This window comes from Rhagoletis zephyria, unplaced genomic scaffold, assembly GCF_001687245.7.
Source record: "Rhagoletis zephyria isolate East Lansing unplaced genomic scaffold, Rhagoletis_zephyria_1.1 Rzeph_scaffold_00719, whole genome shotgun sequence".
NCBI lineage: Eukaryota > Metazoa > Arthropoda > Insecta > Diptera > Tephritidae > Rhagoletis > Rhagoletis zephyria.
Genome location: NW_016157803.1, coordinates 178745 through 192242, shown reverse-complemented (window position 1 = coordinate 192242; position 13498 = coordinate 178745). Strand labels below are relative to the sequence as shown.

Sequence of the window (13498 nt, the reverse complement as noted above, 5' to 3'; positions counted from 1 at the left end):
CGCATGGTCAGTCCTCGTGAGGCACAATCAGCAGGATTGTCGGCCGTGTTAACATAACGCCAGTCGCTTACAGTAGTCACCTCTTGTATCTGGCTAACACGATTCGACACGAACTCTTTTAGCGCTCCTGGATCGGATCGTATCCACCATATTGTAGTCGTAGAGTCTGACCACATATAAGTAGATATAGAGGATAGGTTAAGCGTATCTCTTACCTTATTCATCAGACGAGCAGCAAGTAAGGCTGCACATAGCTCGAGCCGTGGTACTGTAACTTTCTTTAACGGTGCCACTCGTGTCTTCGACATCAATAGGTGAATGTGGACGGATGATTGAGCGACAACCTTTAAGTACACTACAGCGGCGTATGCGTGCGTAGATGCATCTGCAAAGGTATGGAGCTCATAGGTTTCATTTTGCTGGGATGTATTAAGCCAGCGTGATATGCGTACTTCTGGAACTGTCTTAAGCTCGTTGCGAAAAGATATCCATTTCGTCTGCAAGTCTTCCGGCAGATTGTCATTCCAATCTAGGCCTGTTAACCACAATTTTTGAATAAACATTTTTCCACGAATAATTACAGGCGCCAGGAACCCAAGTGGGTCGAACAGCTTAGCCACGTCAGACAGCAGTTGTCGCTTTGTAAATGTGGTTACCGTGTAATCAAGCTTTAGTGCGTAGGTCAAGCAATCGTCTTTGGTAGCCCAGACGAGTCCTAAGGTGTTGTACTCTCCCTCTAGCTGAAACTCCCGTGAAGATTTAGTTTCAAGATCAACAGGATCAATGGTTTTCAGCACAGCGCTTGAGTTGGAATTCCACTTTCGCAGGGCGAAGCCACCTGCGCGGAGAAGGCCTTGCAGTTCTCGACGTCGTCTGGAAGCATCCTCGACATTGTCTGCCCCCGTTAGAACATCATCCACGTAGAACTCATCAAGCAAGATCTGAGCAGCGTCAGGAAAGTTACAGCGTTCGTCAGCAGATAGAGTGTGCAATACTTTAATTGCCAGGTATGGCGCGCAACTGGTACCATAAGTGACAGTTTTTAATCTGAAATGTGTTGGCTCTCGGTGCGAGTTAGGTCGCCAAACAATACGCTGCAAATCAGTATCTCTCTCGTCCACCAAGATCTGACGGTACATCTTGGCGATATCTCCAGTGAGCGCAATTCGGTATCGACGCCAATTTAGTACAACAGCAGTCAGGTCGTTCTGTAACTTAGGACCAGAGTATAAGCAATCATTAAGAGACTTACCACTGTTGCATCGTCTTGAAGCGTTGAAGACGACCCTTAATTTCGTTGTGCTGCTGGATGTTTTCCAGACGCCGTGGTGGGAGAGATAACAGATGGGCGTTGAACCTTCTTCTTCTTTAGTGATGCTGACCATATGTTGCAATGATGCCTACTCGTTGATAAATTCTTCGTACATATCTCGCATGACCGGATCTCGAGATAAACGTCGACGAAGATGATCGAGGAGAACAATCGCATCATGGTGCGTAGAGGCTAATTGCGTTAGATCAGAATCCGGTTTGACTGGTAGCCGCACAATATAACGACCGTCTGCAGCTCGCCGCGTAGTGCGGTTGAAGTAATTCTCGACGAATCGATCATCTTGCGTTAGTGCGGGCGTTGAATTAAGCTCTTCCAACTCCCAGAAGCTGCGAAGCGTTTGGTCGAGATCGAGTTGAGTTTGATAGCAGTCGATCACATCCCGTGTCGTTACGAAAGATTGATTAGCAGAACTGCCGAAAATTACCCAACCCAACCGTGTACTTTGGCCAATCAAAAGACTAGTTTTGCTACGCTGTATTCCGCTTAACAGAAGAGCAGCATAATCGGCAGCATTTAAGATGACATCAATCGGTTGCGGTACGTTCCAGGTGGGATCAGCAAGGTCTAACTCACTAAAGTGTTGAACATCGTTCGGTGCAATAGCTACCGTCGGGGTTCGGTTTCCAACTCGAGGCAGCACTAGAGCGATGCATGCAAGCTCGAAGTCGGATTTCAATGAACGTAGATTAAACGTTACTAGCCCCTTTGCTGTAGCCACTCTATCACCGTTAGCACCATTAATAGGTATCTTTACATTAGACTTCACCAAGTGTAACAAGTTGACTGCGGATTCGCTGATGAACGTTGCTTCTGCCCCGCTGTCCAGTAAAGCTCGTAAAACGACCTTGTGTCCGGACTTTGACTTAACCTCAATCAGGGCTGTGCCGATCAGTACCGGCGGCAGCATATTAGGGTCTTGCCTTGTTTTGACTGCGTTATGAGAGGATGCAGCCTGTTTGCTCGTACTAGTCGCGTTGAAAGCAAAGTAGTCGTGCAGCATTGTGTGGTGCTTAGTTTGACACGTCTTGCAACGGCGCTCGGAAGAACAAGCTGCTTGCTGGTGGCCGATGTGCAAAAAGTTTAGGCAAAACATTATAATATGCTTACCGGAGCAGTTGGGACAGCGCCCAGATGTGGTATGATACCCAGAAACAGCAGAGGTGGTGCCTAACTTCTTTGGAGTATGCTCCTTTACGAAGGGCTTCGGCTCGGTGTAGCTTTGGACTATTTCCAAGGATTGTGTTCTACTGGTAAGAAACTCCTGCAGCTCCTTAAAAGTTGGAATATCGTCGTTCGACTTTAGGGAGAGCTCCCATGCTTTGCGAGTGGTGGCATCCAACTTGTGAGTAATAGTGAACACCAGCCAATCATCCCAATGCTCGATTGGCCGGCCCAAATGCTGCAGCGCACGTATAGACGACGTCACGCCATCAAGTAATGACCTCAGCGCAGAGGCAGATTCTTTCGGAGCACAAGGAAGTTTGCTAATCGCTGCTACATGAGCNATTGAAGTAGCTCCCACGCAACCTGGAAGTTAGCATCTGTCGTAGTGACGTTATCAAGCGCATTTTTTGCCTCTCCAGTAAGGCTATCCTTTAAGTATTGCAAGCGCTGTGTATCGTATCTTCGAACTTTTGAAATCCGTAACAATAGCATGCCTAAAAACGAACGAGTAAGCTTTTTGCGTAATTTTGTACGAAAACAATTCTGTGTCGGAGGTAAGATAAAAGATGAGAATCGATGTGTGTTTTCAGGAAATATTAGTGGTGTTTATTTAAACAGATACATTTGCCTTTCGCATATACGTATATTTTTATCCACTGCTTTATATAATCGAGCAAAAAAGAATCTTTGTTGCCCCTTATCGAGCAACTTGGGTCCGGCTTAATTATTTGTACAATGATTTTTCGGTTGTTGTGTCCAAACGCATAACCCGAATACAGAAACTTTAATATACACTTGTACTGAAATGATTAAACCTTTATTCGAAATAAATGTTTCGAATTATTAATAAATTCGGTTTGCACTACGCACTTTTTTTGCAAATTTCGATGTGGGTTTTTCGCAAAAATACTGTGATATGCACAAGAAATATTGTATACTTTTGACATGCGGAAGCCCCTCTTCTCCGGCAACACAAAAAGGAGAATTTTACTTAGTAAGAATTATAATCCCTAAGCGCGGCCGTAGGCAGAAGCAAGCGGAACAGTTTTCAATGGCTTGGAAGAAGCTGTTATTGTATTAACTGGATTGCGAACCAGTTCTGCAGGCATAGGAGTAGTTCTGGCTTGTAGTTCAACAATTCAACCAGAAGCCGACATAGATGCGCCTATGGTTACTATGCCCGGCAGCTCCGTATACCTTCGTGAGTCCATTACCATAGCGCGCTATTACTCCGCTGCTATAACTGCAAATGCAACAGAATCCATAATTTTCCTCAAAATTTTTAAAATCAATGGCCCGTAGTCATAGTCAAAATAAAGTCGACTTTAAAGTTAGTTGAAGCTTTTTTGACAGATATCCCATTGAAAATTATGTCAAAAAGCTGCAACTAACTTTAAAGTCGACTTTATTTTGACTATGACTACGGGCCAATCAATTTTAATATAAACAAGCACACGATGAGTGTTTTTTTAATTCCTTTCCACTTTGTTTTCCTTCATACAGATGAGTTCGAAAAACAACTGACAGCTGGCAATGCTGCACATGTTTCCGCAAGGGTTGCAGCATGTCGATTTTTCGTTTTTCGTAACGTCGCTACGAATTACGAATTACGAAAATTCGGGCTCTAGAATAAGGGTGTAAAATAAATTCTTAAAAACATGTAAAATATGAAAGATACCGCGAAGAAGAATAATTTTTCTATTTGACATCTTCTTCCAGACTAGACGCGAAGACGACGTTTAAATTTTTGGACTGGGCTACCTTGAATATTTTCGTTTTTGAAGTGAAACTTCTTAGGCGGCGGTATCGCAAAAATGGAGTGAAATTTTTAAAACTGAAAACGTTACATGAGTGAGAAGGAAGATATAGGTAGTATAGGGAAGGGGAAAAAAGAAATAAAGCGACGCATGACGGGTACGAGTACCTACATATCGTCGCCTGGATAAAAGATTGTCGTAAGCGTCATACGTACGTGCGTAAGATACGACAATCTTTTACCCAGGCGACGATATGCATATATGTATGTTTGAATGCACGTATATATATGTATACATATACAGTATATCTTGCTTAGCTGCACATCCTTCTTTGCACGAAAAACTTGTGCACGTAACCGAAAAAGGCACTTAAGCGAATTTTCTTTACTACTTCAATGAGGAAGGTATCCGAATCCCTATGAAACCAAATATTGGCGGAGCACTTACCATGTAGAAATTACTGCAAGCGAAATTTTTACCGAATGTTATCTAATTATCTATATAACTACATAAATTGATAGCCATTTTCGATGTTCTGCGAGATGAGCAAAATAAATAAAAGGTTGTAAAATTAGGTAATTGTAGGGCCAGTGCAGGTAAACGTAATACCTTCATTGATAATTGATACTAGTCGCACAATTTTTAAGGCAGGTATTGCCAATGTGCAGGTATGTTGAATGCATCTATCGGACCAGTTTCCTTATAAATGTTAAAAATAATGCTTTTGATGCGCATTTTGGGGTAGGTATCTTAAATGTGCACTTAAACATAGAGGCAGCAAAGCAAAACGAATTCATTGTGCATTTCAGCTCTGCCGCTACTAAGCAGTATGGGCCTGTTCGAGGCACGTAATAAAAGCGCTATATACTTTACGATGAATGGTATTTAACACAGACACATTGGAAAATATTAGGTGAAAGTTAATCGCTTTTGAGAGCGATAAAATATTTCAGGTAAAAATTCTTCTTTTGTTGTACTTCAGGAATAGAAGTACAAAAATGATAGGTAAAAGTGCACTTTAGCGAAATCAGACAAAAATTTATTAAAAAAATTCAAGAGGTATCAATCGACGCGTTTTAATGCGAACAACAATAATCCGAGACCGGAAATTCACATTTTTGATCCATTAAAGAGTTATTCGTAAAAAACACTTGCACTTTTCGCACTATGTTTCGATGAATTTGATGCAAATAAATGGAGTAAATGAACTCAACTGAACACATATTCATTCGTTTTTATACATTTGTGATGTTTTAAGTGTACACTTTCGCGAAATTCTGTATTTAATAGCAATATTCCGATGATGAAAATCCGCACAACAATCTTGCGTAGTTAATATAAATAACATGGAGGAAAACTAGTGTTGCCACTCTATTAAAAATAAAATGGAACTAAATTGCTGCTGCCACTCTATTAAAAAAGTTTTTGTGCGTCCAACTCCTTTTTGCGTAGGCGGCCTTCCACCGCGCTTAGGGATTATAACCCTCACAACGTAGATTTCTCCTTGCTGTGTTGCCAAAGAAAAGGGGCAAAACACCTTTTGCAGAGAACACCTTTTTGCGTAGGCTTAGGGATTATAACCCTCACAACGTAGATTTCTCCTTGCTGTGTTGCCAAAGAAAAGGGGCAAAACACCTTTTGCAGAGAACACCTTTTTGCGTAGGCTTAGGGATTATAACCCTCACAACGTAGAATTCTGCTTTCTGTGTTGCCAAAGAAAAGGCGCAGAGCACCTTTTGCAGAGAACACCTTTTTGCGTAGCCGGCCTTCGGCCGCGCTTAGGGATTATAACCCTCACAACGTAGAATTCTGCTTTCTGTGTTGCCAAAGAAAAGGCGCAGAGCACCTTTTGCAGAGAACACCTTTTTGCGTAGCCGGCCTTCGGCCGCGCTTAGGGATTATAACCCTCACAACGTAGAATTCTGCTTTCTGTGTTGCCAAAGAAAAGGCGCAGAGCACCTTTTGCAGAGAACACCTTTTTGCGTAGCCGGCCTTCGGCCGCGCTTAGGGATTATAACCCTCACAACGTAGAATCCTCCTTTCTGTATTGCCAAAGAACACCTTTTGCAGAGAACACCTTTCTCCTTCCGCTTAGAGATTATAACCCTCACTACGTAGAATCCTCTCCTCTGCGTACGAAGAAAAGGAACAGAAATCCGCTTTTCACAAAAGTATATTTCTTGTGCATTATTTGGGTGTTTTTAAAGTTGAAATACAAATTGTATTAATAGAGTGGCAGCACCAGTTTTCCACCATCTTAGTTACATTCAATACACAAGATTGTTGTGCGGATTTTCACCATCGGAATATTGCTATTAAATACAGAATTTCGCGAAAGTGTACACTCAAAACATCACAAATGTATAAAAACTAATAAATACATGTTAAATTGAGTTCATTTATTCCATTCATTTGCGTGAAATTCATCAAAACATAGTGCGAAAAGTACAAGTGTTTTTTGCAAATAACTCTTTAATGAATTAAAAATGTTAATTTCCGGTCTCTGATTGTTATTATTGGCGTCAAGACGCGTCGATTGATACCACTCTCGAACTTTTACCGTCAATTTTGACCTGGTTTCGGTAAAGTGCACTACTACCAAATTATAAGCCAAAGATTTAAATACGATAGTTTCAAAAATGTCTCCTTATTACTTAGCCTGGTAGAATTTCACATACAAGTGTAAACAGTATAGAAACAAAATTACTAACACCCCTATTCTGCAACACTTGCGTATTCAGATTTTGCTACGAATCGTAGAAATGGTATGCTGCAACCCGAATCGTATCTTGGAACTTTTGAAATCCGTAACAATAGCATGCCTAAAAACGAACGAGTAAGCTTTTTGCGTAATTTTGTACGAAAACAATTCTGTGTCGGAGGTAAGATAAAAGATGTAAATCGATGTGTGTTTTCAGGAAATATTAGTGGTGTTTATTTAAACATATACATTTGCCTTTCGCATATACGTATATTTTTATCCACTGCTTTATATAATCGAGCAAAAAAGAATCTTTGTTGCCCCTTATCGAGCAACTTGGGTCCGGCTTAATTATTTGTACAATGATTTTTCGGTTGTTGTGTCCAAACGCATAACCCGAATACAGAAACTTTAATATACACTTGTACTGAAATGATTAAACCTTTATTCAAAATAAATGTTTCGAATTATTAATAAATTCGGTTTGCACTACGCACTTTTTTGAAAATTTCGATGTGGGTTCTTCGCAAAAATACTGTGATATGCACAGAAATATTGTATACTTTTGACATGCGGAAGCCCCTCTTCTCCGGCAACACAAAAAGGAGAATTTTACTTAGTAAGAGTTATAATCCCTAAGCGCGGCCGTAGGCAGAAGCAAGCGCAACAGGTGGCGGACCTAACAAAATGCATGTTTTCAATGGCTTGAAAGAAGCTGTTATTGTATTAACTGGATTGCGAACCAGTTCTGCAGGCATAGGAGTAGTTCTGGCTTGTAGTTCAACAATTCAACCAGAAGCTGGCATAGATGCGCCCATGGTTACTATGCCCGGCAGCCATATATGTAATACTCCTATATTGGCAGTAAGAGCTAGTACCATCCGAAAACACTACAGTACAGATATATCTATAAACACGTACGAAAGAAAAGGAACACATACGTTTATAAATAAACATGTACACGACACATTTACAAAAACGGCACTCAAGTACACAATACATTGACAAAAACAGTACTAGACTGTCTCGCTTTGATTTCGGAATGCTTACACATTGAGATGTTAGCTTACTACCAATATAGAAGTATTACATATATGCCGGCAGCTGCGTATACCTTCGTGAGTCCATTGCCATAGCGCGCTATTACTCCGCTGCTATAACTGCAAATGCAACAGAATCCATAATTTTCCTCAAAATATTTAAAATCAATCAATTTCAATATAAACAAGCACACGATGAGTGTTTTTTTAATTCCTTTCCACTTTGTTTTCCTTCATACAGATGAGTTCGAAAAACAACTGACAGCTGGCAATGCTGCACATGTTTCCGCAAGGGTTGCAGCATGTCGATTTTTCGTTTTTCGTAACGTTGCTACGAATTACGAAAATTCGGGTTCTAGAATAAGGGTGTAAAATAAATTCTTAAAATCATGTAAAATATGAAAGATACCGCGAAGTAGAATAATTTTTACATCTTCTTTTCTCCAGACTAGACGCGAAGACGACGTTTAAATTTTTGGACTGGGCTACCTTGAATATTTGCGTTTTTGAAGTGAAGCTTCTTAGGCGGCGGTATCGCAAAAATGGAGAGTGAAATTTTTAAAACTGAAAACGTTACATGAGAGGAAGATATAGGTAGTATAGGAAAGGGGAAAAAAGAAATAAAGCGACGCATGACGGGTACGAGTACCTACATATCGCCGCCTGGATAAAAGATTGTCGTAAGCGTCATACGTACGTGCGTAAGATACGACAATCTTTTACCCAGGCGACGATATGCATATATGTATGTTTGAATGCACGTATATATATGTATACATATACAGTATATTTTGCTTAGCTGCACTTCCTTCTTTGCACGAAAAACTTGTGCACGTAACCGAAAAAGGCACTTAAGCGAATTTTCTTTACTACTTCAATGAGGAAGGTATCCGAATCCCTATGAAACCAAATATTGGCGGAGCACTTACCATGTAGAAATTACTGCAAGCGAAATTTTTACCGAATGTTATCTAATTATCTATATAACTACATAAATTGATAGCCATTTTCGTTGTTCTGCGAGATGAGCAAAATAAATAAAAGGTTGTAAAATTAGGTAATTGTAGGGCCAGTGCAGGTAAACGTAATACTTTCATTGATAATTGATACTAGTCCCACAATTTTTTAGGGCAGGTATTGCCAATGTGCAGGTGTTGTTGAATGCATCTATCGGAGCAGTTTCCTTATAAATATTAAAAATAATGCTTTTGATGCGCATTTTGGGGTAGGTATCTTAAATGTGCACTTAAGCATAGAGGCAGCAAAGCAAAATGAATTCATTGCGCATTTCAGCTCTGCCGCTACTAAGCAGTATGGGCGTGTTCGAGGCACGTAATAAAAGCGGCATTGCTGCCGTACTGATGAAAAATTACAACATTGTTGCAACTACCCAACTGATAATACATTGCTAGAAATTCTCATAGAACGCTATACTTTAATAATTGGCGCAATACTGCGGTTGTGATTGCAACTCGAAGAAGCCCTATATGTATAAATGATGCAAGAGTGCTTCGCGTAACTACATCCATTCGTACATATGTACATATGTTTGTATGGATATACTTATGATGAAGCAAACGGGCTTCGTTGATGTACTGATGGGCATATGTACGTACTTATGGACAGCAATGCTTTCATGTATGAACATATGTTTGAATGGTTGAATATATATTTGTACGTATGTACATATGTTTGTGTATGTACATATGTTTGTGTACATGTATATATGCACATATGTAGTACAAACTAAAACAAATCTAATAAGCTGCTCGTTGATATAAATGCGAACTGTACTGATTGTCAAAAATTATGTGTTTATTGTACATTTGTTCATGTTTGTCATTGTGCGCGTAATTTTCTAGAGTAGTTTTGTGCTCTCGCTATCTCCTTGTATTAACTCGTCCTTCGTTGGTATACTCGGATGAACATGTGTGGTTGCCAGACGTTCTGCTTTTGGGAGTTAACGTACTCCTTTTTTTGTAATGTACTCCCTTGTACTCCCAAAAAAAAAATATCTGGAAATGTACTCCGTTCTTAGTTTTGTACTTCTTTTGTACTCCTTTTTCCAGCTATTAATAATTTATCATATATAGGGCGTAAAATAATAACTGTTGCACAGGTTTTATTGAAAAATAAAAGGGACCTTTATAGGTTTTGCGTAAAAAGTAGTTTATTCTTAATCATCCACAGATTTTACTTAAATTTTATTATTAAGTTTTTAAATTTTAACCTTCATTTGCGTTTACCAGCGGTAAACACTTTGAGAGAAAAGCTCAAGCGGCACGCAAGTCTTCGTCGGTTACTTTATTACATATCGTCACTAGACATGAATAAAAGGGCGAGCTCAAAAAATGACGGCGGAAAAAGACGCATAAAAAAACTTCAGCGTCAAAGACTCTTAACATACTTCGCCGAAGTTTTTCATAATCATCTTTTTTCGCAAAATTTTTTTACGCGCCTTTTTTCGCCGTCAAACAGGGATGTAAAAAATTGCAATTAAATTGATTTGCAATCGCATATTTTACGTAATATTGCAATCTGGTTTAATTGCAACTAACATTGTCGGCTTATATTTTGATTGCAAAAATTTAAATTTGCAATCATTTAGAAGAAATTGATTGCAATAAGTTTTTGATTGCAATTAATTTTTGATTGCAATCATCAATTGCATAAAAATTGCTAACTGTAATCTGTCTAAATGACATTTATTTTGATGAATAATTGGAAGTACGATGGTGAGGCACACAAGCCCTCAGTGGGTTAACGCATCGCATTAGCAGCGCAAAGTGAACCCCCTACGGCATTACACCTAGCAGTAGGTTGTTTTGATTGCCGTCTTTAATGTTCCGCTAATCGAGAGCATATACAATGTGCGCGCATAAAACTTCGATTTTCAGCATGACAAAGCTGCAACTATACAGCACCTTCATCGTGTTTTTCAACCATACCTAGTAGTATAACGTATCGATGGCTGGGTGGAAGATCGACCTATCTCAGCAGCCAGTTCGAAAACGCCCTATCTCAGAAAATTTTTCAATAACGCTCTACTTCAGAATTAGATTTAAGAGCTCCCTATCTCAGAATTCGGTTCAGAAACGCCCTATCTCAACTGCCGATGCATAAATGCCCTATCTCAGCACATTTTCAATGTATTTTCGTTTGAGATAGGTCGCTTTTGAACCAAATTCGGAGATAGGACGTTTTCAACCAAATTCTGAGATAGGGGGTTTTTCAATAAAATTCTGAAATAGGGCGTTCTTCAAACAAATTCTAAAGTAGGGCGCACTTGAAAAGTTTTCTGAGATAGGGCGTCTTCGAACTGACTGCCCTATTGCAGGTCACCATGTTCCTGGGCCCCCCCCAGTGGGATGGCCAGACGCTGTTCGCTGAGTGGCAAGCCCACTACAGGAAGGTCCAGGATTTCCGTGCAGGCCTCCCGTCCAGTTCTATCTTTATGTGTAGCATTGGCCTTTGGACTTCTCGGGCCAGGAGGTGCCTTGGTTCTACTGCTGGTGGGTGTGGGTGCACCTGATATCTGCTTCCGCATAGGGCTACTTTTGGCTAGGCCCGGTGGTACCGTTTCTTTGCTTTGTGCAGAGTTTGTTACTCCTTTCGGCCTTTGTTTGGGAGCGCCGGACTCCCGTACTGGAGTTGAAGTTTTAAAGTGTGGTGTTGTTGATTTGTCCATATTTTGTCCTACGAGAACGCGGAGAAAGGGAACGTCCGCCCGGGCAGAGATCCGATGTACCTGGGTAAGGCTAGTTGGCTCCGAAGGTCGCCGGTATCCGGAGCACTCCGTTCGCGACTGGGCTTGGTGAAGGGCCCCCAGCCAGGCTGATCCTCGGCACGGGTCGTATCACACCTTGATCCTGCCCTGCAAAGAGAAGGTAATGGAGAACTGGCAAGGAGTTTGGAAATAATAGGCGTAGGGATTAGGGAGGGGTCCCCGCTCGAATTAGCCGCCAAGGCGTTACCAGGTGTCACCACGGAGAGGCCCCTTATACTAGGGGGGTGCTAATCGCAATGCAATTGAACACCTACGAGTCCACGCTTTGGGATGTCGCGTGTGTTCAAGTCGATCACCCCCATCAAAGACACCCCAAAACGGCGCAACAACTACTCACTTGCAAGTTTTTACTAGTTTTGTGTTCAATAACTTTTTCTGCTAGTTTTCTCTTTTTCTCAATTGCATTTTTGAGATTGCAATTAAAATGTTTGATTGAATCAGTGATTTGATTGCAGTCACAATCATTGCAACCAAATGTGCTTACAATTAAATTGATTGCAGTTTTTACAATCAGAAAAATGCAATAAATTTTGATTGTAATCCTATTAGTAGCACAATCATTGATTCCTAAAAAAATTGATTGCAAATTTTTACAGCTCTGCCGTCAAAATCCTAGCGCGCCTTTATTCGTGTGTAGCGACGATATCTTCTGTAACCATAGGCTAATTTCCTCCATTTGGCTCCTTTATACTCCGTCTTTTGTCCATCATAAGGCCTAATACTCAGCAACCGAAAAGACTCGGAACTGGTGACTTGGAGGCCATTCATTCGACCAACCCTATACCTATACAGTTTTCTTTTTTTTTATACAAAATCTAAGAAAAAATACACCTGAAAAAAGCATGTACTTATCTCCCAAAGCTGGCAAATGGAAATAAGGAGTAAAGTTTTAAAACTAATTAATAAAATTAAAGTAAACTATTTTTAAAATTAGCAAAAAATACTTTTTTTCGCAAAATCTTTAAAGGACTCTTTTATTTTTCGAAAAACCTTTGCGACATTTATTATTGTACGCCCTGTACTTTGCCATTCATATTGTGGCAAACACTACTTAGGGCCGGTTGTTCAATGTCTGATTAGCACGAATCGGACAACGACTGCTTTATCGATCACATGTTATATGCGTGATGTCGAAAACGTAAGCATAGTCGTAGGCAGGTAGGTGCAGGGCGCTCGGGTATAAAAATCAGAAAAATTTTAAATTATAAAATAAAAAAATTGCCATACATTCAGGAATAGCCTGGAATTCTTTTGTAGAATTTAGTTATTTATTTTTAACATTTATTGTTGCTTTGAAAAAGATTTCTATGATATCCGTGTTTGTTTGTACGTAAATAATTGTAATTTGTAACAATAAGTTGCACAAAAAAATTAAAACAATAATTGTTCTCCTTTTTTAAGTTCTGCACTGCTTTTTTTCTATCGAAACTAGAAATGTACTCCTTTCTCCGTTTCAGAATCTGGCAACCCTATATGTGAGGATGATAGCAAGGCCAACTTATACTACGTTTATGCGCCAGAATTCATGAATTCTTCATTTCATGAATTCAAAAGTGGTCCCCGCGAATTCATGAAATAAAGAGCTTTGAAAAATCGGCAACGTACTAGCGAGAAACTAAACAGTAGGGTTGTGGCTTTTTTGGCCTCCTTTTGAATTTGAAAAACTTATTGGTACCAGGAAATGAATCATATTATATTTAAATTGGTTTTAATATA

General features: G+C 40.0%; 2 protein-coding genes across 2 annotated transcripts; both read right to left on the bottom strand.

Moving 5' to 3' along the window:
• Positions 1-71: 71 nt before the first annotated feature.
• LOC108361231 (uncharacterized) lies at positions 72-1139 on the bottom strand (the record flags this gene model as incomplete). Its single annotated transcript, XM_017613805.1, has 1 exon — positions 72-1139. A coding segment is annotated over exon 1 (1068 nt), but the record flags the coding sequence as incomplete, so codon positions are not given.
• Positions 1140-1400: 261 nt separating this feature from the next.
• LOC108361229 (uncharacterized) lies at positions 1401-2333 on the bottom strand. The gene has a single exon (XM_017613804.1). The coding sequence runs from the start codon at positions 2331-2333 to the stop codon at positions 1401-1403; it is 933 nt and encodes a 310-aa protein (XP_017469293.1).
• Positions 2334-13498: the final 11165 nt, after the last annotated feature.